Source organism: Chionomys nivalis, chromosome 13 (assembly GCF_950005125.1).
Source record: "Chionomys nivalis chromosome 13, mChiNiv1.1, whole genome shotgun sequence".
Lineage (NCBI taxonomy): Eukaryota > Metazoa > Chordata > Mammalia > Rodentia > Cricetidae > Chionomys > Chionomys nivalis.
The window spans coordinates 17269278-17296886 of NC_080098.1; the positions used below are offsets into that span (position 1 = coordinate 17269278).

Below are 27609 nucleotides of genomic sequence, written 5' to 3' on the forward strand. Positions count from 1 at the left end.
AAAAGAATAAGTACTGTAGGTGAACATATAAATGAATAATACAAGGCATACAGGAGGGAAGGGCCCCCTCTGCAGGTGTGAATCAGGTGAATGTGAAGGCAAAGGGTTAACAGTCACTCGCACATGGCCCAAAAATCTGCCCCTCCAGCTTCTCTGGCTCCTTGACTGTTGTAATGCACTCATCCTGTATGATGCTACTCAAGGGATAAGACATACTATATTATCGGTTCTCTCATACTGTTTGCAATATATAAGATATTTCTGCAATTTGACACTGACCTGCTGGTTTCATCTCTGAATATCCACTTATATGTCTGTAAATTCATTTCCATAAGATTCAAAAGTAGGTCATCATTTTTATCTTCCAAAACCTCATATTTTAAGAGTGAATGTGAAAATCTTAAACAAGATGCTCCTTCTTGGCTGATGTATTCTTTGTATCCTGTTGATGTATTTGCATGCTGCAGATATCTGTGCAGAAGGAACTTTCCAGATACTGGGTTACATTTTGTTTTCCTCTGCGAGGTTCTGATTTACTTTTACATTGTACCAAAAGATTCCACTGAAGCAAAATCCAGCTATTCCCAGATAATGCTGAGAAATAGACTTGCATTTGTCTTACGTAGTTCTCACTGTCCATCCATGGCTGGTCTCTGTGTTTTAACTTCTGTTGTGTTCCTGGAGTTAGTTAGGATGGATTGCCTTTAGCTGGGAGTCTCTAATTAGGGTCATCCAGGGAATAACTGACAAGAAGAGGAGAAAGTGGGAGAACTTCTAGAATCTGGGTATCACTTTGGGTGGCTGGGGCATAACTACATTTTCCATCATGGACCACAGTTTCTGGTAAGTGGCCCTATGCTGGTTAGACTTTTTTGTCCCCTTGACACAGCTCAGGTCATCTGGAAAAATGTCACCATCAAACTGACTTGTAGGCTACCCTGTGGTGCATTTTCTTGATGATTGATTTGACTGATGTGGGAAAACCCAGGCCATTACGGACAGTGTCGCCCTGGGCAGATTGTCCTGGGTGCTACAGGAAAGCAGGCTGAGTAAGCTACAGGGAACAAGCCAGTAGGCAGCATTCCTCCAGGGCTTTTTTTTTTTTTTTTTTTTTTTGGTCTTTTGAGACAGGGTTTCTCTGTAGCTTTGGTGCCTGTCCCGGAACTAGCTCTTGTAGACCAGGCTGGCCTCGAACTCCCAGAGATCCGCCTGCCTCTGCCTCCAGGGCTTTTGCTTCTGCCCCCGGAGTTCCTGCCTTGATTCCTGCCCTGACTTTGCTTCATGATAGACTGTAGACTGGAAGATGAAGTAAGCCCCTTTCTCTGCATGGTGTTTATCACAAACTAAGACTGGCCCTCTTCACCTGCCACTCTCTTTCTAGGGACCCAATAGATGTGAAGTGGTAACGGCTTCTCCTGGTCTACCTCTTTGCTAGCCCTACTGTGCATCACCAAGTAGTACAGCCCTTATCACAACTTCCCATCTGGCTGGGGTCTGGAATGTTCCCTCCCAGTTTACTTAGGTTAGTCACAGCTTGTAGAATTTCCTCCCATCTATCTTCATAGTAAGTAAAAAATACCCCCAAATTTTAATTTCCTGGGACAGAGAAATCATCCATTCATTTTTAAAAAATCAATGTCAGACATTTTCAAATAATGTGCTATCGTACCCTGGAGACTTTACCTGGATTGTGGACAAGTACACTGGTATTTTTAGGAGTTAATTTCTGAAGCTGTTCAGTAATATTTATTTAACCTGTCAGAAAGCCATTAAAAGTTATGGAGAGAATAAAAGTTTGAGATACACCCCCCCTCTTCCATGCTGGCTGACAATACCCATAGCATTCTAATTGGAAGTTAGAGCATACAGAGTTGAAATGCAATGTGAGTCGAAGTCTTCTGTTGTGGATGAAAGTAGCTGAAGCAACAGTGCTATTGCATGGCTCCATTCATACAGTGGTCACATGCTTTTTTTCATTTAGGTTCCATGGTTTTAAAAGATTCTTTCCCAGTAAAAACGATTTTATGAGAGGACTAAATAGCTCTCAACACTGCATTACCTTATAGGATTTAGTTATGCACTTATTTATTTATGTTTGTGTGTACATGTCTGTATGCATGTGTCTAGACATGTTCATACAGGGACCAGAAGTCCAAATTAGGTATTTTCCTCAATCACCCGCTACCTTATTCTTTGAGGCAGAGTCTCTCGCTGATGCTGGTACTTACTGATGCAGCTAGACAGGCGTCCTCCTATTTCTGCCTTCCCAGGACTAGAACTGTGATGCATGCTGCCATGCCTGCTTTTTATATGGGTTCTAGGGATCAAACACAGGTCCTCACGCTTTGGAAGCAAGCAATTTTCAGACTAGTCATCTTTCTGGCCCCAAAGGTCTTATGCATGAAGAGATGAGCTCTGCTAATGGCTACAATGATTGTGAGTCACACAGCATTACACAGCGGCTAACATGGTAGGAATGAATTATCCCTACACACTCCAGTGGGCATGGTAGGTTGGGATTCCACCTGAAGAGACACTATGAGAAATTAAATGAGTATCACAGATGGGCAAATGGGACTAATAAATGAATATCCCCAGGATAACTTCAAGGTACCTTATAAGTGTCCAATAAATACTTAATGCTTCAATTAATTACTCATATATTAAACATTTTAAAGCCCAGTCTTATCTTAATTGACATAAAGCAAGTCACAGCATATGGAGCTTCATCTTCAAAAAAACATTTATTGAAAAAACCCAAGACATTTAATATGATATTTATTTAGTATCATTCACTATGTTATTTATAATGTATCTCATTTTGAGTATTATTAATGATGACTTAAGTAGATAGTATTTATTCTACTGAAATAACTTGCTACATTATTTAGAGTGATTTATTGTGTGTGTTGGGACCAGAAAATGTTTCTGATGAGATTAATTTTCAGTTTCATTATAGAAATAGATGAGATGCAACATGATATATTAGCAAGAGAACTGGAATGTAAATCAAAAGCGCTCAATTCTTAGTCCATCCACTTACAATGCAATACTGAGGAAGCTGTTTGCCTCTGCCGACATTTTAGCTTTAATCTTTGTAAAAACAGAAGCCACAGTGTTGCTTGTCAAGACTTTAGGGTAGCATTTGGACCTTGTAAAGCGAAAGCCCACTCTAAAGTCATAGTTCCATGGAGCTGCTTTATCAGCAAAGTGAGATAGAGTATGAATGGCGTCTTCCAATTTAACAGAAGATGTGCATCCCTAAACTAAATGTTCTGACTTCTTTCTTAGGGTTCTATTGCTGCGAAGAGACACCATGACCATGGGAACTACTAGAAAAGAAAGTATTTAGTTGGGGGCTGACTTGCAGTGCAGAGCTTTATTCCATTATCATTATGGTGGGACATGGTGGTGTGTATGCAGATACGGTGCTGGAGAGGTGGCTGAGAGCGCTACATCCCGATCCTCAGGCAGCAGGAAGAGACAGTGACAATAGGTCCGGCTTGAGCATTTGAAACCTCAAAACCCAACCCTAGTGACACGCTTCCTCTAACTATACATGTTTCTGTCAACTCAAGAGAATTCACACCAGATCTTAGTGAACACGAAATCATTTTTAATATCTCAGGGTAACGGTTGTCATTTGGATCCTTTAAGGTAGTTTTGTGTGAGTCTTTGAGCCACTCTGAGTCAGTTTGTTGATGATTCAGGTGTAGCCACACCTGTATTCCTTGGCATGGCTCTGGAATTGCTATGGAGAGCGGATGTTGTTGAGTTAGGCTAACATCACACAGCTGTGAGGAAGTGTAGGCATCACAGTGAACTTTGGCACTAGGAGCAGAAGACAACCCATTTTTTTTTGCCACATTTGCCAACTCCTGCAGTGTGAATGGTCCCACAATGGCCAATTTCAAGCCACCAGTGGTTTATCAAACTGTTCACAATAGTCCTGGAAGTTAAACAGCTGGGCTATCATATGCGCTGGCTCCGGCTAGTGAGAGAACATGAAGGAAGGGAAGAGAGGCTGTCCACATCCACCCTACACCAACAATGAGGGTCAAGAAAGATTACATACTAGCGAGTCCAAATGTCAACTAAACTGACGTAGGAGGCATGAGCTGAACGAGGAATGTCCCTGACAGGCTTCTGTGTTTAAACATTTGGTTCCTGTGTGGTGGCACTGTTGGCGGAAGTTTTGAAGCCTGTGGGACAGGGAGCCTGGTCAGCAAAGGTAGATACATCTAAAAAGGCTTTAGGGGCTAATGTTTGGCTTCCTTCCTCTGTCTTCTCTGCTTCTGGGTTCACTGAGAGCTGAGGAAGTGGCTCTATCTCATGCTTCTGCCTCTCTGAATGCTATTACATCCTCTGTGGCACAATGAACTCTCTGAAAGGATGAGCCCAAGTGGTTCCTCCCTTAAGTGGTTTTGGCCAGGTATTTCATCATATTGAAAAGGAGTGTACTGTATTCACTAGTTGCTAGAGCTTAAATCTTTCCTGCACAGCTGCAGAAATCATTCCTCCATTTCCTGTGTGAAGAATCGAGTAAATTTCTATAATGACTGCTAGGAATTCCAAAAGGAAGCTAAATTCAGTCAACATATAAATGACTTATGGATTGAACAAGTCGGTGGAAGTTCGTACTGGGGGCGTTATTAAGTAGAAGACATAAAACATGAGGTCCGGGAATGTTGACTTGAGCTTCTTCCAAGTAGCTGATGGTCTCACGTCACACTTGTGTTTAAGCACAAGTTTCCTAAGATAATGAGTATGTCCGTATGTCTTAGAGATTGTGCTGGGCTGGGAATGGCGAGCCTGACAGGCCCTTTGGAGAAAACATAGGGAAGGCAACCAAGATGCTAGATATTCGGTGTGAGATGGGCCATTGAGGAACACTGGTCAAGGTATTGCATGGGTTCATGAGAACCAGCTTGAGCTGTCCAGGGAACGATAAAAATCTTACCATTGAAAATATATTCCGAGTTCATGATAGAATTCCAAGTATCAGATATTTGATCCAAAACAAGGGCTGATAGAATATTGTTATGCATCATCATAATAGCAAAATACAATTCTTTAAATTGTTACTTTGTTGTTGTGCATATGATCTGTGTGGACAGGCATGGACATTCATGTCATGGCAGTCGTGGAGGCCAGAGGGCAAATTTCTGGAATTCGTTCTCTCCTTCCACCTCCAGAATCTAACACAGGTCACGAGGCCTTCAAAACCTTTACCCACTGAACCATTTCTTTGGATACCCTAAAATATAATTTTAAAGCAATTATGAACACTTGAAAAGTTTTTTAAGGAATAAATAAGTTATGTTTACCCCAAATTGAATGTATAATTGGAAGGATCTTTGCATTCACATCCACCATGAATATAACAAAGGTTCTGAACCTGTCAATTACCTGCAAACATTTTCTGGACCATTTTTGCAATGCATACATCTCCATGGCGTCCCCACTTCTGCATACCAATCCCGTCCCTAGATGACTTCTGGTACACTTTGTCATTCTTGTCAAGTTTGCATTTTTCTGATGCAGCCTGAGCCTTATTTTCTTTTTGTTTCTGGCTTCTTCCCTTTGTTGTAATTATTCTGAGGTCTGTCTATCTTGCTGCCATAACAGTACAGTAGTTCATGCCTTTGTACTGCCGAATAAAAGCAGCATATTCCATTACAATGTATATACAACAATTTTGTGCAACCCTTTTGGATTACATTGGACTGCTTTCAGTTTTTGTCTGGTACAAATAAAGTTGATTTCACCAATTGTTTTTGGGTCTTTGTGTGGATGTGTTTCTGTCTCTCTTGAATATTAAACGCCCTAGGAGAATGGTAACAGGGCTTTCATAATATGTTTATGTTTAAGTTTTGAAGGAACTGCAAAATGGCTCACTAAAGTAATAGTCTATTTTACATTCCCACAATAAGCATGAGAGTTCTGGGTGCTCTGTGCTTGCCAAACTGTGTATGATTCATATTTTTAATTTTAGCCCCGTTAGTTGATGTGTTGTGGCATAGCATTGTGGTTTTTATTTGACTTTCTTAGTAGCTAGCATTGTTAAGTATCTTTCCATGTTCTGTTTTGTTGCCACCTATTATCTTTGACAAAGTGTCAATTCAAATCTTTTGCACATTTTTATAGGCTTATTTTGCCTCGTTGTGAATTTTGAGAGTTCACTACATCCTTGTTCCTTTGCCTTTTAAATTTTTCTTTATCAATCGTACCACAAGGGCATTGTTTATCATAGCCAGAACCTGGAACAACCTAAATTCTTTTTAACTGAAGAATGGATAGATAAAGAAAATGTGTTACATTTACACAATAGAATACTACACAGTGGAAAAAAATAATGACATCTTGACATTTTCAGGCAAATTGATGGATCTAGAAAATATATTGAGTGAGGTAATCCAGACCCAGAAAGACAAATATAATATGTACTCATTCATAAGTGGCTTTTAGACATAAAGCAAAGAAAAACCAGCCTACAATTCACAATCCCAAAGAACTTAGACAACAAAGAGGACCCTAAGAAAGACATACATGGATCTAATCTACATGGGAAGTAGAAAAAGACAAGATCTCCTGAGTAAATTGTGATTGTGGGGATCATGGGAAAGGGTAGAAGGTGAGTGGGGAGGCAGGGATGGGAGCAGAGAAAATATATAGCTCAGTGAAAACAATTAAAATTTTTTCTTTATAATGTTTTCCAAATATAATCTTTTTATTTGACATTTAATTTATAGATTTCTTCTTTTAGTGTATTTACTACATACACGTCTTGGCCTAGGAAGATGACTCAGTGGGTAAAGTGCTGGCTTAGTGAGCCCAAGAACCTTAGTCCAGATCCCAGCACACATGTTAAAAAGGAAGCGATGGCCAGTCAAGCCTACAACTGCAGTGCTGGGGGAGGAAACAGGAAGATCCCAGGCCTTGCAGAAAGAACAAGCTCCAGGGCCAGTGAGAGACTCTGTCTCAGAAACTGGGGTGGAGAGTCACTGAGGAAGACACCTGAGGTAGATTTTTGGTATCTACACATATACTCACAGACAAGCATAACTGTGCACACATGTAGATACATGCACACCACACACGTGTGCACACACACACATACCTCACATGCACACATGTTCCTCACACATACAAACACACATGAATAACACAATGAACTTGTCATACATATACACACATCTCTTATACACACATGCATCACATACCACACACACACACACACACACACACACAGATACTGAGGTACCATCAAGGTTTTGTTTTCACACAGCTGTTATGTCTAGGTTAGTAAACTATTTAAAGGTAATACTTGAATATTGGGCAAGATGAAAGTTGTTGGTTTGTTGTTGGTATGACTACCAGTTGTTCCAGCAGTCATTGTTGAAAGGATTATTTTTCTCTTGGAATACCCCTACTAGATTTTCCATTCTTTCAATAGTTAATTTTTCAGTCTTACTGATCATTGGAGTGATACAGCATGTCCCAAATTCAAGTAGTGTAACTCAGCTTTGTTAGTTTTTTTTTTTATTCTGCAGGCTACATTTGATCTTTCAATTTCTATATGAACTTTAGACCCATCTTTTTATTTTTGTTTTGTTTCTCAAGACAGGGTTTCGCTGTAGCTTTGGAGCCAGTCTTGGAACTAGCTCTTAAAGACCAGGCTGGCCTCGAACTCACAAAGGTCTATCTGCCTCTGCCTCTCAAGTGCTGGGATTAAAGATGTGTGCCACCACCATTCGGTTTAGACCCGCCTTTTAAAATTTTGTAAACAGGGTCTTTCTATGCATCCCTGACTACCTGAAAACATGCTGTGCCATCCAGAGTAGCCTCAGGCTTGGGGGTCTTCTACCTCCTCTCTCTAGAGTGCTAGAATTTTTTCCTTAATTTATCTTTTAAAAAAACAAAACATTGATGTAATTTTTATTTAAATTCATGAAAATCTCTAAATAAAGTTTAAAAATTGACAGTCTTGAGACGTCTGACCAATGGGCATGATTTTTGGCTCCATTTACTTAGTTCTTCAATTTCTCTTTACAGCATCCTGTACTTTTAATGCACAAGACTTGTACATTTTAATCAAATTTATTCCTCCATATTTCATATTTTTAAATGTCAATTTACACAAGGATATTGCTAGTCCTGGTTCCAATTATTCTAGGCTGTTGCACAGTGAGAGCGAATATTGATTGTGTTTCTAATCATTGCTTCCCATGTAACTAATTGAGTGTTCTGAGTTTGTATCTTTCAGATTTGCTAAGTTGCTCATCTTAGTAGCTTTTGTGTAGACCCAGTCAATGACAGTGTTATCTCTGAGCTCTGAGTAGAGACAATTTTCCTTCCTTCTTTTAATCTGGTGGCTTTGCTTCTTTCTCTTACATTATTGTACTGGTTGGACCCCCAGCGCAAACGGAAGACAGCTCGGGAGAGTGGGTGTCCTTCCATCTTCCTTGTCTTGGGAACCTTGATCATTGATCTCAACCATAGACTGTTTGTGGGCACCTGTCATTGTACTGCGAACATTTCTTCTGCTTTTGAATTTGCTGATTTGTGTGTGTGCGTGTGTGTGTGTATGGTGGTGGTTGAAGGTTAGGCTGGACTGAAAGCTGTTTTTACTTTCTGTGTTAAAATTATCACTGGGTTCTTCTCCATCACTACATCATGTAGTGAGTTGCATTGGTTGGTATATCTCATAACCAACCTCATATTCCTAACACTTATTCATGAAACCTTACTCTTCTTATGTACCCATTGCATTTAATTTATTGTTTTATTGAACATTTTTTTATGTGTGCTTATAACGAGTATTAGTATTTTTTAAAACAATATTTTTCTCCTGACTTTGGGATCAGAGCAACACTGTTCTCAGAGAGTAAGTTGGGAGATGCTCAGCCCTTCAGGTTTCTTGGAGTTTTTGTGGATGCATAGTTTGTATTAAATCCGTGATGCTGTTGTGTGCCTGTTTTCTGTTCAGAAAGTATTTTCATTGCAGTTTTGAAACAGCAGTGATACTAACCATCAACTTTTTTCTTGAGTGGGTTTTGGTGGTTTTACCTTTTAGTAAGTACATCCATTACATCTAAGTCAGCCAAACTGTTGCTACATTATTTTACCATTAGGACAGTTCTTCTTCAAGCTCTCATTGTCGACTTTGCTCATTTGTATCTTCTCTCACTTTTCCCATAAGTATTGTTTCTGATCTTACCCTATTTTCAGAATAATAGTCCTTACTCATTAATATTGATTTTATATAGCAATATTTCTTGTTTGGCCTATACTGTGGCTATAGCCACTCAAACTTTGTTTTAATTATCTCTACTGTCGTTATCATTTTATAATCGCTTTTACGCACTTGGCTTGTTTGATGTTCGTCTTGCAAAAAAAATACTTTAGCTTTTTAAAACATTTAGTCTGTCATTCTCTGTCTTATGATGGGTGTGTCTCGATCATTTACATGTTACTGGTCATATGGTTATATTTATTCTACCCTCTTGCTATTTGTTTTTGATTTACCTGTCCTTTGCTTCTTTTTATCTGCTTCCTTTTGCTTTGCGTATTTTTATGACTACATTTGTGTGGCTTACTTTATGTTAGAACAAACATCCCTTTTCCTACCGTCGTCACCTTTCAAAAGTTTTTTACACCTCTGCTCCTGCTTACTGACTCCACCCTTGCCATCTAGGCATTGCTCTATAGTTGTGATTATATTTATTTTGCAAACGTTATAACAATTTCCTTCTATTACTATTGCTATCTTGATTTTAAACTGTCAGCTTTTCTTTGCTTTTCAATTTTTTCCTTAACTATATTGTGTGGGGGGGGTGTAGGGGGTGCACATGCCAAAGGACAGAGATCAGCTGTCCACCTCCTTCCAGATAGGGTCTCTTATGGCTTTGGTCTTACCAAACAGACTGGATTGGTGGCCAGCAAGCCTCAGGAATCCTGCTGTCTGTGCCTTCCTGCCAGGAATACAAACATGGGTGCCATCCTAGCTGTCATTTTTACCTGGATTCTGGGACTCAAACGCAGGTCCTCACGCTTGCTAGGCGAGCTCTTTACTGGCTGAGCCATCTCCCAACTGTCAAATGCCTTTTAAAGGAATGTAGGCAAGAACGGAAAAGGCCCCTGTGTGTGTCCACACACCCTGTTTTTAGAGCTCTTCATTATGTTTCGCCAGCCTGGACACCCATTTGCCCTCATTACTCTTCTTCCTGGAATCTTCTTCCAACACTGCTGCTGACAAAGTCTTTATCTTACCTTCATCTTTTGGGAAGATTTTCTGAGTATCGAATTCTAGGATGAGCTTTCCCCGGCTCCATTTTGTGGTTTATGTCACTGTTCACTGCCTTCCAGCTCCCATTGTTTTAAACAAGAAGCATCTGCAGGCTGTGCTTTCTTCACACGTACTGTGTTGTACTTCATAACAACTTAGGCTTTTCTCTTTGCTGCTGCTAAGAACTTATTCTTATATTGTCATTTCCTTCATGTTTCTTGTCCTTTGTGTGCATTGGGCTTCTTAGGTGTACAGCTTTATAGTTTTCATTGGTTTTAGAGATAAATCCCATCAGACTTCAAGATGTTCTCCCTCTCTGTTAGGAGGACTAGAATTATTCATACATCAAACCATTCGAGGTTGTCCGTGGCTAATTTTTCTTTTCTTTCAAAAGTTCACATTTACTTCTCAACACATTAAAGCAATATAAAGTCTTGACACAGAGCTTGGCTCGGTTCGAACCCATGACCCTTCTGCCTCGGTGCCCCCTGCGTACTGGAATTATAGGCTTGTACTATCAGGCCCAGCTTGTTCACATTACCTTTAGTTTTCCCCATTTGTTTTTTAATTTTCAGTACTTTTTATTGCTCAGTCTTCAAGTTCACTAACCTGAACCATACATCATAAAACATTTCATTTCTTTTGTCTTATAAATACCATGCCAATAAAATTTAGACACTGGTACATCTAGTTTGATGATAAGACAATAGCTTTCTTTTCCTTTATCTTCCAATTACACTTTATATTGGCTTCAGGTGCAACTGCAATTCTTGTTGATTTAATTGGATGTGTGCTTGGCCTTCACACTCCCTTATACTTTTTCTCTGATGGAGTTTAGTAAACACAAGTAATTTGCTTACCTTGGTTCATGGGCTCTTATATGTACAGTGCTCTGATTGTCCCAATAACATCCTGAAATGATGTAAAGCCATGCCTTAATAATTGATAAGACTTCTCTAGACAAGAAAGATGTCACAACACTAAATCTCTTAAAGATCCAGAAATGAAAATGCCGAATTGGTATTTCTTTCAAGTTTAGCAGTCATTTGCAAAAGGTCTTGTAGAGGCAGGCACTACACTTCAGCCAGAACTAGCTCATCTAGAGTGTTTGGGCGTCAGAGTGGGGCTCTTATGATGTAGTGCACTGAGTACTCGACCCATGCAGTGATCTAACTCTACCATGTGGGGAGCTGTGCACCTAAAACTATTTTTAATCTTCTGGTGGAATCTTTGCTTTGCTTTCAGTATTCAGTATGTTCTTAGAAGATTTTTCTGGGTTCATCGGCAGAGTCAGTGGGAACCAAGTTGATTCCTTGATGCCTGTTACTTGTATTGTTAGAGGGAGAAACCCCAGAGGAAGGGAAATTTCAGCTACAAAGGAGTTCTGTGGTTGACTACACCCCTGCCTGTCAGAAATTTTTCCGTTTAGAGATAACCTTGGAGAGACTTCATTTCCTTCTCATGGGTTATGGACTCATTCTACCAGGAAAAACTGCACAACATTTTTTCCACACACTCACCAACACATTCTCTCTCTCTCTCTCTCTCTCTCTCTCTCTCTCTCTCTCTCTCTCTCTCTCCCTTGCTATTGCACGACTTTGATCTTTAATGGCTGGCAACCTGATGGCTGAGAGACGAATGGAAAGAAAATTCAAGGTGTTTTTTTTCTCAACTCAGAGAGATATTTGCATTTCAAATGAACACTCTTAAAGATGAAACAGCATTCTGTGTGTTAGGAATTAATACTTAATGGTGGAATTGAGAGAGATCTAAGGGGACTGGGATTTTTGGCCCATGCCTATCTTATCAGACTGTGTCACTGTCTATAGCTTTTTATGCCTGTATTCAGCTTTCTCACCATAGCCCAGTCTGGGCTTTTAATGTGTTGCAGAAAATTAAAACCTGATGATTACGTGTGTGTGTATGTGTGTGTGTATGAGCATGTGTGAGTACATGTAGGGGGTTCTAACTACATATTTCTATGTGAAGCTATTAACAGAATCCAAACTATATGTTCATGACCAACATTCAGAAAGTATTTATCTGGCCGGGCAGTGGTGGCGCACGCCTTTAATCCCAGCACTCGGGAGGCAGAGGCAGGCGGATCTCTGTGAGTTCAAGACCAGCCTGGTCTACAAGAGCTACTTCCAGGACAGGCTCCAAAAAAAACACAGAGAAACCCTGTCTAGAAAAACCAAAAAAAAAAGAAAAAAAAAAAAAGAAAAGGAAAGAGAAGAAAGAATTTATCTGTCATTTAGTTAAAGTTAATATAAGTTAATATAAGATCGCTTTGTGTATGTGTGTGAGAGAGAAACAGAGATAGACAGAGAAAAGGAGACACACAGAGAGAATATGTTCACTGTTTGCAATGTGAAACTCAACTTATGAGATTTGCGGTATATATATTCTTAAACCAGCATCATCATCATCATCATCATCATAATAATAATACCAAATTTCAAGCTGTATGTTCCTCCATGTTTAGAAGTGAGCATGATATTTAATTATTTCTGTTGATTTCAGGGCTAAAATGAGGAGATTTTCAAAGTGTCCATGTGAGACTTTCTTATCTAATCTCGTTGCTATTCAATTCCCAGGTATTCTGAGGATGACTACATTCAGATCATCAGTAACATACAGAATTGCCCATGGAGACGGCATGCAGAAGAATATGAAAATTTCAGGTAAAAAAATTTTATAAATAATATGAGTGAAAAAATACATCATTTGATTTTTCCAGAATAAAAGCAACATGTTGTTAAAAAGAAAAGTGGGAGGGGCTAAGGAGAAGCCAGAAGAGCTGAACTCTACAGTCTTTGGAAGCTATTGTATTCTATTCCCACGGCTGATGCAGGCATTTACAGTTTTGCTACTGGAATTAACTCCAAAGACATCAGAGTTCAAAAGAAAGTTTTTAATTGTGCCATTTACTGTGGATTAGATTGATGCCAGATCTTTGTGTCATTTCTACTTGCTCAATATTTATTTTGTAAATAAAATGTTATAGTATTAGGGGATTCTGGGAAAGCATAGAAGGAAGAACATTGCCCATGAGCCCATCGCTTTAGAACAAAAACTGGACTGAGGAGATGGTTCAGGGCTTAAAGGACTTGCTGTGTAAGCATGAAGACCCTATGTTCAAATCCCCAGAACCCACATAAGAAGTAGGGCATGGTCCTGTGTACTAGTATCCCCATTGCCATGATGAGTGGAGATAGGAAGATCACTGAACTTGCTGGCCACCATTCTAGCTCCAAGTTCAGTGAGAGACCCTGTCTCAAGGGAATAAGATGAAGAACAATAGAGTCGGGCACTAAGCATCCACCTCTGGCCTCCACGTTCATACACACTCACAAGTTAACACACCACATACTTATTACACCAAATATACACACAAACTTAAATAAATTGAAGACTAATAATGTTTTTTACTTTCTACATATCATCTTCTAATTTTTTTTCCTCTAGTTTTTATACCACAAGCAGCATCCAGGGGCCCGAATTTCTCCAGCTTTTAACCCACTGAAGTGCTGTCAATTTGGCAAAATGATGCTGCCAGGCTACCATTCAAGAGCCATCAGCAGGATGGATGTGTCAGCTTATCCCTGTACCTCTTGCACTAAGACAGTGACAGGAGGATTGCCACAAGTTCTAGATCTACATAGTGGGTCCTAGGCATAGCAAGAACTTTTTCATCCAGCCAGTCCAATCAATCAATCAATCAATCAATCAATCAATCGACTAATCAATCAGTTATTTTACTTCTAATGCTGTTACATTTACAGCTAGGTCATTTGTCTCTTTGTGCTTTCCCAGTCATGATTATTCTAGTGTGTTGGGTTGGTTTATTGCCTATACCCCAAGTCTTTGCTCTGCATTCGGCACAGCATTTGGTCTGTGCTAAACTGTTTTATCACGTGATCTAGAGGCTTGGCTTTCTTTGCCCATAAGCCAACAGTCTTCATTAAACAGTATGTCTTTCTTATCACCAAGGCTTTTCGTGGGAAGGCTGTCCCCCTTGCCTGTGTGTGCTAGGCTCTACCTCTCCCCGCTTCCCTCAGTATGCTCTGAGTCGAAACCTAGTAAGAGAAAACTTCCAGTTAGTCTCCATTGGCAAAGGAGTAACTTTTTGACTAAGTCATAGCACAGCACGAGTCTCTCCTCTCTGTTGGATAGACATGTGGATGCCAGGGTCTCCTATCAGACCCTGTCTCACATTGGTCTCCCTTCAGCTGTGGTTTCATAAAACATGCTCTCCCCAAATGTGCATGTTGAGTGCTAGGTTCCTAGTGCCATCGCTGCTTGCGGAGGGGAGGGGAGATCCCAGAAAGTTCAGGAGTCAGGACATGTTTGGGAAAACTAGGTCAACAGGTCACATATCTTTCAGGGTTTACCTAGTCTCTGGTCCTTTTCCTCAACAGCCATGAGGTGATTGAAGCACTTCTACTGCATGCTCCAGCGGCTATGATGTTCCACCCAAAACATGATCCTTTGACCAAATCCTCTGTGACTGTGAGCCCTCCCAAAGAAGAAAAACATGAAAATGAGAATTCTTCACTTTAAAGTGTTTGTCAAGTATTTTATTCATAGCTACACAGAAGTAAATCATACAGATAGGGATTCCAGTTCAACTGTTTGAACTCAAAGATATTTTGTCTTGTGCTGTGCAGCTCAGGACCAGACTTGACACCTTATAGAGAATTGTACCATCATAAGCTAAGCCAGTGAGTGGAAAGAGAGTTAGATTTTAAGAGACCTTTATAGAAGGCAGGGTGGACAAGAGACAAAGAGACACCTGGCCTGAGCTATTGAAGATCAGTCTAAGCTTCTTAGCTAAAAGACAGGGAAAGTGTCTGCAGTAATCAAAGTTGGGCTTTGAGTTTCTTTGCTTCTGGCCATGGATTCAACGTAAGCCTCCTGAGAGTAAGGCAAGAAGAACAAGGTGCATGGGCCACCTGTGTGAGGTACTGAAAGCCATGGAGGAAAGGCAGGGTCTGAGAGCAAAGGAGGAGGGAGCCCAGCCTCTGGGGCTGCTCATTCTCACAAGATACTTGCCGAATGTCAAAGGGCCAAGAGGCAGAGAAGTTAATCAGAGCTTCCAGAATCCCTTGGAAAGGCCAGTTCTCAAAAGGACTGGAGCCTAAATTAGAATGATTTCCATTCTCGGCTGGATTTAGGGAGATCTGCCCTTAGCCCGGATAACTAATGGAAGCAGAAAGTAAATTCTCTCTGAAAGAAAAGAGGGTTATTCAGAGACTGAAATTGACTTTGCATGTTCTCACACACAATCTGACACAATTAAAATAATATTTTCTATTCAAGATATTCCTCTTATCCTCTTCCTTTTGAAGATGAAGGCTGTTCCAGGCTGGCCTTAAACTGGCTATGTAATTAAGGATGACCTTGGTCTCCTGATCTTTCTGCCTCCACCTCCAGAGTGCTGGGTTTACAGGTGTGCACCACCACCGTATTGTGTTTATGTGGTACAGGATTTTGAACCTGGGGTTTCATGCATACTAGCTAAGAATTCTACAAACTGGGCTACATCCTCAGCCCCCCTTAAACACAAATCAGCAGTCTCTTTAAAGCTAAAGTTGCACGATGAGCATCCCTGCTGTATATTATGATGGATGGGAACTATATGATAGATGGTACCATTTTGCCTTAGTACCATTTTCACATAAAGAGTGAATCAGTAACCATGGTGATTACCCAGCAACCTATCCATCCATCCCTTCAGGGCCAGTTGAAATAAACATCTGGGGCTGCACCACTTATTGTTTGTTGCAATTCAAGAGGATAGTCGCAGTGACATGTATTCATTTGCTTGAATATGTATTATATTATAATGCTTATTTTATGAACATATTTGTTAGCTAAATGATGCAAACCCTCAACAGAAGTTTGTGCAATTAAATTATAATAACCAAATCTTGGAGCTTCTGCCTATTTATAAATCTGGCCTTATAGAACACCCCCTGTTATTATAGATGTCAAGTAGCTAAATAGCTTTCCATCCGATTTATTTATAGTATTTTATGTCAAACTGAAGAATAAAATGTATGGTTTAAAAAGGCAATAACATTCTTTTAGCAGCCATTACAAAAGTGACATTAAATTCTCAAAAATATAAGCAAGTGAATATATAATAAAATCTATCTGAAACCCAATTGTTGAAACTTTCTAAGGTTGACTCCTGGGGACTATTTAAAATTTATAGGATTTCTATGGTCAAATGAGCTAAAAATATAAGAGCTTAAACGTCTTTTTTCCCCTCTTAAATAAGTATGCTAGGAAGAGGGCTACAATTTATTCACCCACAAATATTCCTTTGGACTAACTATGTCAGTATGTACAGTAGCCTCTTTTACTACCTGGTACAGTATTGTGTACAAAGAAGGCCTCAATAAATAGCTAAATGAAAGGATCCATGAAAATTAATCAAGAAAAATGCAGTTTCTTTATTGACCTCAAAGAATTTTTGGTTAGTTCAGGAAGAAAAATAAGCAAACAAAATGTAAATTTACTTATGACCTAATGTCAGAAAGATTACTTTAGATAAATGCTGTGATGACCCAGGGCCAGATCACTGTAAGAGGAATTTCTTGAAATGTTTTCTAGAAGAAAACAGAACTTGAGTATTAGCTCTGAGGGTGGATAGAAAGGGAGGCAGGGACCAATGTGGGAAGGAGGAAGCCAGGAATTAATTTCAGGTCTGTCTGGGTGGGAGCTATAAACTTGTACTTGGTATAAAGAGGTCCTTGTAGGCAGAGTGGGGAGGGCTTGAGGATGCCCAGGGCACTGATTACTAGAGGAAAGTCCCTGGGTGTCCTCTGGACACAAAGGACCAATAGAGATATTCCTAGCAGGAGTTACACAACAGATTTATGGAGTTAGGGAAAGTACTCAGTCAGCACACCATTGTGTGAGTTGGGGTGTCAAGAGGGAGTGTGGAGTCCGAATAGTGAGGGGCTGCTTACAGGCTGCTTATAGACAGTGACCACGGGAGAATGAGGATGTGAAATGTAACGGTGCACACTTGACTCAGCTCTCTGGGCATGGCCTGTTTTATCTTGTGTCTCCAATGCTCTGCCATATGAGTCTGTGTGATTGAAAGTCAGCAAGCCTTTTTAGTTTTTTATTCAATTCTGTAATCAAAGGAGAAGAAAGATAAAGTTAAATATGAAAGTTCAGATCTGAATGTTTGGGAAAATCACGATGCTACTGACCAAAACAACTTTCAAAAGAAAAATGCTTTTTGAGAAAAGAAGCCCTTCTTGGACAGGCTGTGTTTGAAGTAACCCTGGGACAAGTAGGCATAGAAGACCTTTCTTTATTCTGGAAATATATCGAAACTAAGAGAAAGTGTGCTCCCCAAGTCAAAAAAAAAAAAAAAAACAAGTGGAGGAAAGTCCCTCTTCTCAGAAGATTCTCTTTTTAGCTATGATATTTTTTCTTCTTTTATAGATGCCTAATCTTTACTCATTCAGCATTTAATTGTGAGTCTGAGAACTTTGAAGCCTGGTGTTGGTATCATTTCTTTCTTTTAGATTTTACCTGGTAGGGCTGGAGAGATGGCTCAGCAGTTAAGAGCATTGCCTGCTCTTCCAAAGGTCCTGAGTTCAATTCCCAGCAACCACATGGTGGCTCACAACCATCTGTAATGAGATCTGTTGCCCTCTTCTGCCATACACACAGACAGAATATAATAAAAATTTTTTTAAAAAGATTTTACCTCGTAATGGGAAGTTTTAATAAGAAAGATTCTTTATAAAATATCCATATGATTGGTTTCCTGAAGCTTTTAATCCCAGCACTCAGGAAGCAGAGGCAGACTCCAGTCCAACCTGGTCTACACAACAAGTCTCAGACCAGCCTATCTGAAAACTAAGAACCATGATTATTGAATTATCCTTGCATAATTAGACTCCTTCCCAGTGGACTGAAGCATTCTAAGTACCCCTTTGCTTTGGAGATTCTTTCTGCTGTAGTATTTGAATGTTTATTGCCCCTTGCATGTAGACAGAACACATCCATTTCCTCTTTCCTCCTTCCTCCTCCAGAGAGTCAACATTGTACCTGTAGATCGATTGAACCTAACTAAAGTTTTAAACAAGAGTTAAAGATGCTATGTGTCCCTTTTCTCTTGACCTCCAACTTGAATAAGTTGCACAAAGTCAATCATATTGAGGTGCCTATCATCCCTGCTTTTAAACTCTACCTGGGTTTCAACCTGAGAAATGGCCGTTCTTCCTGGCCTTCCCTCTCACTTTGATAAACCAATGTCTGCTCACTTGTCTGAGCATGACATTGAGATGTCTGAAAATGACACTGAGATATTTGAATATGATACTAAGATGTTTCCTTGAAATTAAACAAACTTTCCCTTCCCCACTTTCTTAATTTCACCCTTGAAAATTCTTTGTTAAGCCCTGGAAACTTCTGATAAGTAGGTTCCATCCTAGCAGATCTTTGATGCAGCCATTAGTCTTAGATCCCTAGGCAACTTGCATGGTAACTATCACATTAGCTTCCCTGACTTAAAAAACTCATTTGTTTGCGTAATCAGTTACAGAAATTACCAAGCACAACAACCACACTTATTTCTCATGCTCCTCTCACCTTTTCTCTCCTAGAAATACATATGCTATTGTATTGACTTTAGGTCTGGGAGACTCTTTGGTAACAACTGATATATTAAGATATACTCATGTTTCTGAGACATTAGATAAAAACTTAATGGCAGAAAATGGTGCTATTGTAGAAATGTTGATGTTTAAGACTCACACAAATGAGATACCTTTCAAATAATTTGGAGAATAGGTATTTTCTGCCTAATTAATTTGTTACTGACAAGGATTACATGGTAATGATTTTATTAAACCTTGAGCTAATTTCCAGGTTTGATTAAATTAAAACTTCTTAAAAGTCATCCCTATGTGCTATGAGACAATGGTCTGGTACCCAATGGTCTGGTAACAATTTGTCATTTGTATTTTAATGAAATGCTGATTGGCCAGTAGCCAGGCAGGAAGTATAGATGGGACAACCAGGCAGGAAGTAGAGGCGGAGCAACAAGAACAGAAGAAGGGGCCGGGCGATGGTGGCGCACGCCTTTAATCCCAGCACTCGGGAGACAGAGGCAGGCGGATCTCTGTGAGTTCGAGACCAGCCTGGTCTACAAGAGCTAGTTCCAGGACAGGCTCCAAAGCCACAGAGAAACCCTGTCTCGAAAAAACAAAACAAAACAAAACAAAAAAAAGAACGAGTGGGACAGAAACCACTCTCAACACCTATTCTTGGGTTGAGTGTATAAGAAAATATCCTAAGACTAGTGACAGTGAGATGGCTCACCTGAAAAAGGCACTTACCACCAAGCCTGATGGCCTGAGTTCAATCCCTAGAACCCTCAAGGTGGGAGGAAAGAACAGACTTCTGAAAGTTGTCCTCCAGCCTCCAAATGTGTGCCATAGTGCACACACATGCACACAGACATACAATAAATAAATACACTTTAAAAAAGATTAAAGACCCTAATGTTGTTTAGTAGATTCACTGAAAGGCCTAAAAAGTATATTTTAAACAAAATAAACATATATAGAATCATATATATATATATTAAAAATACATTTTTACATTGTCAAAGAAGTACAATTAAATTTAACTTGGAGTTAAACAAAGTTTGCGAGTAAACAGACCCATAAATTACTTGATATCTTGCAAGAAGTCATGGTCCTGGAAATCCAAACTGAGTTTCATTACCAAGTTTTCAGATATCTTTGAAACATCTGTTCAAAGCAACAGTAGTGTTTGTTTTCATTACCGTCTTGTGAGTTTATTCTTTGTCAGGCGGCCAGTACTTCATATTCATGTTCCAGGTGGTTTGTTCTGAAGCACAGATTTCTTGGTGAGAAGCAAGCATCATCTCCACTACCTGCTCCCAATTATACAAGACCATGCTTGTTGTTCTGAGCCACTATTTTCCTCCTTTCCAGTCCCTGAAATGTTTGCTGTTTATGATTTGTGCATGATGACTGTTGATGACAGCTAAAGGCAATGCATATTTTATTCTCGTTCAAATTTAAGCAGAAGCGTGCAGTTTATGCTAGGTGTTCTGGGTCAGCTGTCAGACTGAGAAAGCCTCTTTTGGTTTCCTCTGCATCAGGACCATTTTTCACTGTTAAAACCCTGTCATATCATCTTCTGTCTGTCACACCATTCAGCATGTCTGTGCATTTAAAAAAGCAACAAAACCCACACCATGTCATTACCACTGCAGTATTTAATCATAGAAACCACCTCTTGTGCATGGCGACTCGTTCCTCTTCTTAACATTTTAGAATATAGAGTTTTCCATAAAAATGCTTCAAACTTACATGAAATTCACTGGCCTTCTAAATTCTGTTTCAAAACTTGTCTGCCAAGCTGAACTCAGTACTTACTACACTGCTTTCCCTAGCTGTGTCAGATGAGCCTCCCTCCAGCCTGCCCTGTCATGTTATAAAGATCTTCTTGTCTTTATAACATTGCCTACAGTGTCTTCAGTGCTTTACAGCTTGTTTAAGCGTTGCTATTGCAACCCTGCAGATGGGTCTAGCCAGTGTTTCAGCTGTGCCCTTTACACCTGGGCTCTCACCACCATCGGTTTCTGCTCCTTTGTTTTGATGATCACTTTCTCTTGTGTTTTATTTTTGCCTTGATTTCATTCCTCAAACAGAAGATCTCCTCTTTCAAAAACTTAAAGGTAACAGTACATAAAGAAGCCAACAAGGGGACTGCTCAGTTATCTGTCCTGATTCAGTTTGGTGTTTATACACTTTCTCATTTTACACCAAGGCTTGAAATAATTCTACTGAACTTTGGCTCACATTAAAAAAAACATATTTGTGTGTGTGCACATATCACTTGTGTGAGGGGACCCGTGGAGGCAAGAGATGATGTAAAGTCTCCCAGGACTAGAGTTACGGTTAGTTGCAAACTGCTTGGAATAAGTGCTGGCACCCCAGCTAAGGCTCTCTGGAAGATCAAGAAGCACTGTTAACTGCTGAGTCATTTCTCCAGCCTATTTCTCAACTTAAAAAAATTATTTTAAACTGTGTATATATGCATGATGTGTGTGTGTAGAGATGTGTATGCCACAACAGAAGTGTTGAGGTCAGAGGAAAACTTGGTGTAATCATCTCTCTGCTCTCACCTTTCTGTGGGTTCCAGGTCGCTGGAGCTACACAAGTCCTTTACCCGCTGAGCCATCTCACTAGTACAGTTTGGGGCTTCTCTGTGGCTGGCTAGATATGAAGAACTCAAAGGTATTATGATGTTGAGTGCTCAGCAAAACTGTAAAGCGTATCGTACTTTATATTTTATTCATATTCGTATTTGCCTATTTGCTATCAGGTTCTTGAGTTCCATTTTCATCTCCCACTTTGTCACCCACCCATAAATTATTTCAAGTCCTTCTTTTTCCTTTTCAATGCTGTGCCTTGGGTGGGAGGGTGGGGTATATATGCCCTCACACCAAGTCAAGATTTCACGCTCCCAAATGCTAGTTTTCTTAATTTCAAGATCCCAGTTCCTCTGTGGAAATCTCAATGGCCTCTGATACACTAACTCCTATCACTCATGAGGAATCGGTGGCCTGCTCTATAAAGGAGAGGAGGGACCCGAAGACATACTGAGTGACTGCCCCATATTGCGTGGTAATTTGAATATTGTATAGTTTTAAAGGCACACTTTATAATTTTAAAAAAATAATTTAGTATAATTCAGTATTTTTAGCCTATTCACATAGCAATACAACAATCAATAATGACTAATTCCAAAACATTTTCATCATTCTCAAATATCTATTCCAATTGACAGTAACTTCCTATTTTTCTTTCCTCTACGACTTTGGCAGTTAATGATCTACTTTCTGGCTATGTAGGTTTGGCCCCTCAGGAAATCGAATATACACGGAATTATACAACATGGCCAGCATGCTCTCCTTTATTTACTGGCTTCTACTTACTGTGATGTTTTTAAGGTCTACCCATTGGAACATGAATCATCATTTGCCTCTATTAAGTTGTCAAGTGATATCCTACTGTGTGGACATGCTGTTTCGTGATGTCCTACTGTGTGGACCTGCTGCTTTGTTTACTATCTTGTTTTAGTTGCTTTTCTTCTTACTGTGATGAAATGCCCCATTAAAATCATCTTAGGGGAGAAGCCTTTGTTTTGGTTCATTTGTTACAGTTGTCTGGGGGCAGGGGGCAGTTACATCAGCAGGAGCTTCAGGCAGCCAGCCATATGACAATCACAGTCACTTACTGGCTTTTCTACAGCCTAGAATCTCAGCCCAGGGAACAGTACCACCTATAATATGTGTGTGTGGTGGTGGGGTCCTTCCCAACTCAATTAATCCAATCAAGATAATCCCCATGGACAAACTCAGAGGAGTCACTGCCCCATGGGTTTGCCCAGGGGCTTTTTTTTTTTTCTTGGTGATTCTACATCTCATCTACTTGATGACTAAGACTGTCACCTGGTCATTAGGGGAGGAGCATTTGGTTTCTTTTGACTTTTTGTTTGTGAATATATGTTTTCATTTCTCTTGATGTACATTTAGGAGCGGAATTACTGGTCACATGGTAACTCTGTGTTTAGCATTTTGAGGAACTGAAATTTCTTTTCCTAAGTGACTGCACCTTGTTACAGTCCTGAGATCATGTTAAGGTGGAAATTTCCTCAATAACATTTCTGTGTTGTGGTTTTGATTTGGGTTTGCCTAGGCATTCATGAGGTCAAATATCTTTGACGTGCTCAGTAGGTATTTTATAATATACATTAACACAATGCTTAATCCAGGCCCTTACTCATTTTATAAATGAACTACCACCTTACTTTTGAGTTGCTACTGTAAGTTATACATTTGGTAGCAAATTACTAATGATATATATGATTTGAAAGAATTTTCTTCCATTCTGTCAACTTCTTCTTCCCTTTCTTGACCATGTCCTGGGAAGCACAACACATTTAAATTTTGATATAAACCAATTCATCCTTCTATTGGCACTGATACTGTTGGTTTTATAGCTAAGAAAATATTCCCTGACTCAACTTTTATGCCTTTGGTATTGTCTGAATACAAAATGCCTATGGGGACATGGGCTAATGACTTGAAAAATTGATCCCAACATGAAATTTTGGGGTGGATTATGGAAATATTAGAGGTACATTCTGGCTGGAGGAAGTGGTTACTAGGAGCAGTTTTTGGAAAATATTATCCCTAGCAACTTCCTGTCTCATTTTCTGCTTCCTGGAGTACCATGATGTGAACTGAATTGCTTTACTTTATCTTCCCTGCCACGATGGGCTGAAATACTCTAAAACCATGAGAGGAATAAACTGTCAGTGTTATGACACGGTGATGGAAATGAAACTAATGCAGAAAACTGATACCAGTGAAGTGTGATCTTTTCTAGGAATAAAACATGATCATGCAGTTCCTACATCTTTAAACTGGTTTTAGGGAGAAATTTGGTGATGTTTGGCAGTGTGGGCTAGAAACACTCTAGGCTAGAAGTGGACCTGATTTGGTAAGTCTGAGAAGACTCAGAAGACCAGAATTCTCACAAAAAAGGCAGAAAGTGTGAAGATGTTTTGTGACATCTCAGATGGGAAAAAGGACTCCCCTGAGCACAATTAGTTTTCTATGTTGTCAGAGAATTTTGTTCATGTCCTAAACTTTGAGGGAAAACTGACTTTAAAGACGGAAAACCCATTCATTTGATGGAAGCTGTTTCAAGACAACACAGCATTCCTGCTGTGGCAAGGCTATTGTTGACTTTAGGTAGGTTTACAGTCAGACTTGGGAACAAAAGGCAGAGTGGATGCATTTGAAATAAAGACCCACTATGCAGGACATCTGGTGTGCAACCCCAAAGGGGTCACAACCCACAGGTTGAGAGCTACACCTCAGAGGATCATGATTAGATTGCTTGGCCCAAGATGGCGGTGCTATTTAGGGGGTGAAACTTTCCAAGATGAGGCTTTGCTGGAGGAAGCCAGTCACTGGCAGCTGCTCCACCCTTCCTGACCACTTCCTGTGTCTCTACCTCCTGAGCTACTGTGATAGAAACCAAACTGCTCTGTTCTGCTGCTGTTATTATTATTATCAGCCACTATGATATATTGAAATCTCTGAAAGTACGAGTGAAGTAAGTCTTTCTGCTTTAACTTGTCTGTGCCAGGAAACTGCATCACAATGATAGAGAAAAAAAACAAAAACAAACAAACAAAAAAACCCCCAAAAACCTAAGCTGCTCTACTTTCTCCAAAGAGTTTCAGCTTAGCCTTTACATTTGGTCCCATGATCCATTTTGAATCAATATGGTGGCATAAAATAGGTCTCCAAGTTCATATCCATTAACCTGAGTGCGATTTATTGATAAAATTATTATCACTGCATTGTTCTGAAGACATTATGGAAAAAAATCACTTTATGGGCCAGAGAGATAGTCAGGGTATAGCTGCTTGCTACGTAGGCTTTGAACTTGTTTTCCACCCCCATTTTTTTCTTCTTGAGACAGGCATGGAGTCTTCTCTGTAGCCTAACCGCTATGTCGGTCTCCACTGGAATATCACAAATGCACATTTGCATTTGACCGTTGGCTGTTCATGACGTCATCATCATTCTTATAAGCAAGTTCATTTTTTTGTCTCTAGTCCTGTCATTTAATAAAATGGAGATGATATTTACATTTATTTAAAGACGTGTTCGCTATAGTAAAATGCTTGGTAGGAAGTAAGTTATCTCTTAGCCTCTCACCGCATGGCAGTTGCTGTGACTTCCAGTTTGAAATAATGCTTTATTATTATAAAGAATGTTTAGCACTCTTGGTATCTAGAGCAGGCGTGGTATGTCTATGAGATTGTAAAAAGGCAGTAACTAACTGACTAAATGACTCCAGATCCAATCCTCTGCTTTAGGGGGAAGTATAAACACATATATGCCCTGGTTTTTCATCTGTGATCATTTTATATAGATTTTCACCATCCCTGCCATGAGGAACAACACTTCCTATTCAGTTTGTTCCATTAGAACTTTCTTTGATCCTCGCATGATGGAAACTAGGTCATGCTGAGCATCAAGTCTAAAGCCTCAGCTATCTAAGCTGCAATTATCTTGAGCATTATTTTCTACTTCCCACCAAAGGAGCCATTGGCCGTCTGACCTTCCTCTTCAACACGGGCGATCAAATCCCATGTCCTAATGTCTAGACAGAAGTGACTAGGAAATGCCGGAACATTAATCAGCATAATTATAGAAAGATCCTAGAGTTCTACAAACCCGAATTATTTAGCTCACAATTGGGAATAAAAAGGAGATGGGAAACACAGGGTGGGGATCGGTCCTTCATATTGAAATGCTGTTGGGCAAAGACTGGGGACAGATTTGGAAAGGAGGGATCTATCTATAAAGAAGCCAGAGAACCAAGGGGAACATGGTCTAGGCCCATAGGCCCAAAGGGAGAGCATGTATCTACTGCCCAGAGGCCCAAAGGGGGACGTGTGCCTAGTTTCCAGAGGCCCAAAGGGGAACATGTGTCTAGTGCCCAGAGGCCCAAAGGGAGAGCATGTGTCTAGTGCCTAGAAGCCCCAAGGGAGGGACATGTATTTAGTGCCCAGAGGCCCAAAGGGAGACATGTGTCTAATGCCAGAGGCCCTAAGGGAAGCATGTGTCTAGTGCCCAGAGGCCAGACAGTGAGAGAGCTGAGCTTGGGACGAAAGCCAAAGAGCAGACGATAAACCGCACAGGGTGTCCTGACATTTGTCTTGGAAGAATGCCTGGCTTTCTAAGAGCAGTGAGAGGACAGTAGTGTACATGAATCAGCCTCCATAGGACCATGCCTGTGGCCTCCCTACCTCATCCTCCACTGTGCAAGATGTGGACGTCCATCCAGAGAGCAGGACAAAGCCTCCTGAGGCAGGTGTGGGTTACTTTTTGCAGGTGCCTTCTATTCAGACTGAATCTAGTATGTGAAAGTTCCTAACATGAGGAGAGTGTTTGAAGAAGGAAATAGCATCAACACAAAATAAACCAAACTATTTCTCTTTTAAAAATAAATGTTTCACAGGACCAGGGAATTGGTTCAGTGAGCAAAACGTACTCACTGAACAAGCTACACAATCTGAGTTCAAATCCCTGGAACACATGTAAGACAGCTGGACCCACTGGCATGTTATATAACCCCAATACTCCTACAGTGAGATGGGAAGAGGAGACAGGAAAATCTCCCGGAAGCTTGTGGTATATCTAATCTAGAATTTGCAGCACAGTGGAAACGAGAGAACCTGCATCAAAACCAAGAGTAAGGAAAGGACCCACAGCGGAGGTTGTCAAGGCTTAGGCTTCTCTCTCTACACACACTGTGATTTGCCTGTGTTCTAACACACGCACAAGAGAGAGAGAAAGAGAGAGAGAAAGAGAGAGAGAAAGAGAGAGAGAAAGAGAGAGAGAAAGAGAGAGAGAGAGAGAGAGAATACTTTGCAGAGCAGCATGCAGTCTGGGGCCTGCAAAACAACACTAGCAGCAAAAGGTTTCTTGGTCCCGCTTTCTTTCCCTAAAAACATCTCCCTAAGTAAAGCTATGAACTCTGTCAACAAAAGGTCAGCACAAATGACTTCTTTTCCTCTTTCATTGAAAATAATTTTTTTTCCTACAAAATATTCTGATTACAGATTCCTCTCCCTCTACTCATCCTCACTCTTCCACAGGTCTCTAAGGGATAATAATAAATCATAATAAGATAAAATAGAACCAAATAAATCACAATAGACCAAACAACACAGACAGAAGGATAATATCCTAAGAGAAGGTACAAGATATAGACGCAGAGACCCACTTGTTCATACTTCCAGGAATCCCACAAACTAGAGACCGTAATATATATAAAAAAATTGTGGAGTTAAAAAATAGGTAAAATAAAAGTAAAAATTAAAAAATAAAGTGCTGAGAGGACATTATGAGACAAGGGACCTCCAAGATGTCCTCGGGTTTGTTTTCTGTTGGCGATCTACTGCTGAGCATGCAATCTACCCCTGAGAGTAGTTTGTGCTCCCAGTGAGACTCCTGTGGAGAAAAGTATTTTTTTTTATTTTGATGGAATAATTTTATTCAAAGTTGGAGTACCTTTAAAATGGATCCCAGAGCATGCATAACAATTGCACCCAAAGGTGAATTTTGATGATTCAGTTGCCTGTCTTTTTTTTTTTAACAGTGTCACCTAGATATCTTTATTATTTTTAACTTTCTTTTTACTTATTCTTTGTGTCTTTCA

At 40.0% G+C, this 27609-nt stretch overlaps 1 protein-coding gene across 1 annotated transcript in view; it reads left to right on the forward strand.

The window, feature by feature from the left end:
• St8sia6 (ST8 alpha-N-acetyl-neuraminide alpha-2,8-sialyltransferase 6) overlaps positions 1-27609 on the forward strand; it is a 134792-nt gene that overhangs the window by 79975 nt on the left and 27208 nt on the right. The window contains exon 4 of the mRNA XM_057787672.1: positions 12886-12972. Coding sequence (XP_057643655.1) covers positions 12886-12972 — 87 coding nt within the window. The remainder of the gene's footprint in view (positions 1-12885; positions 12973-27609) is intronic.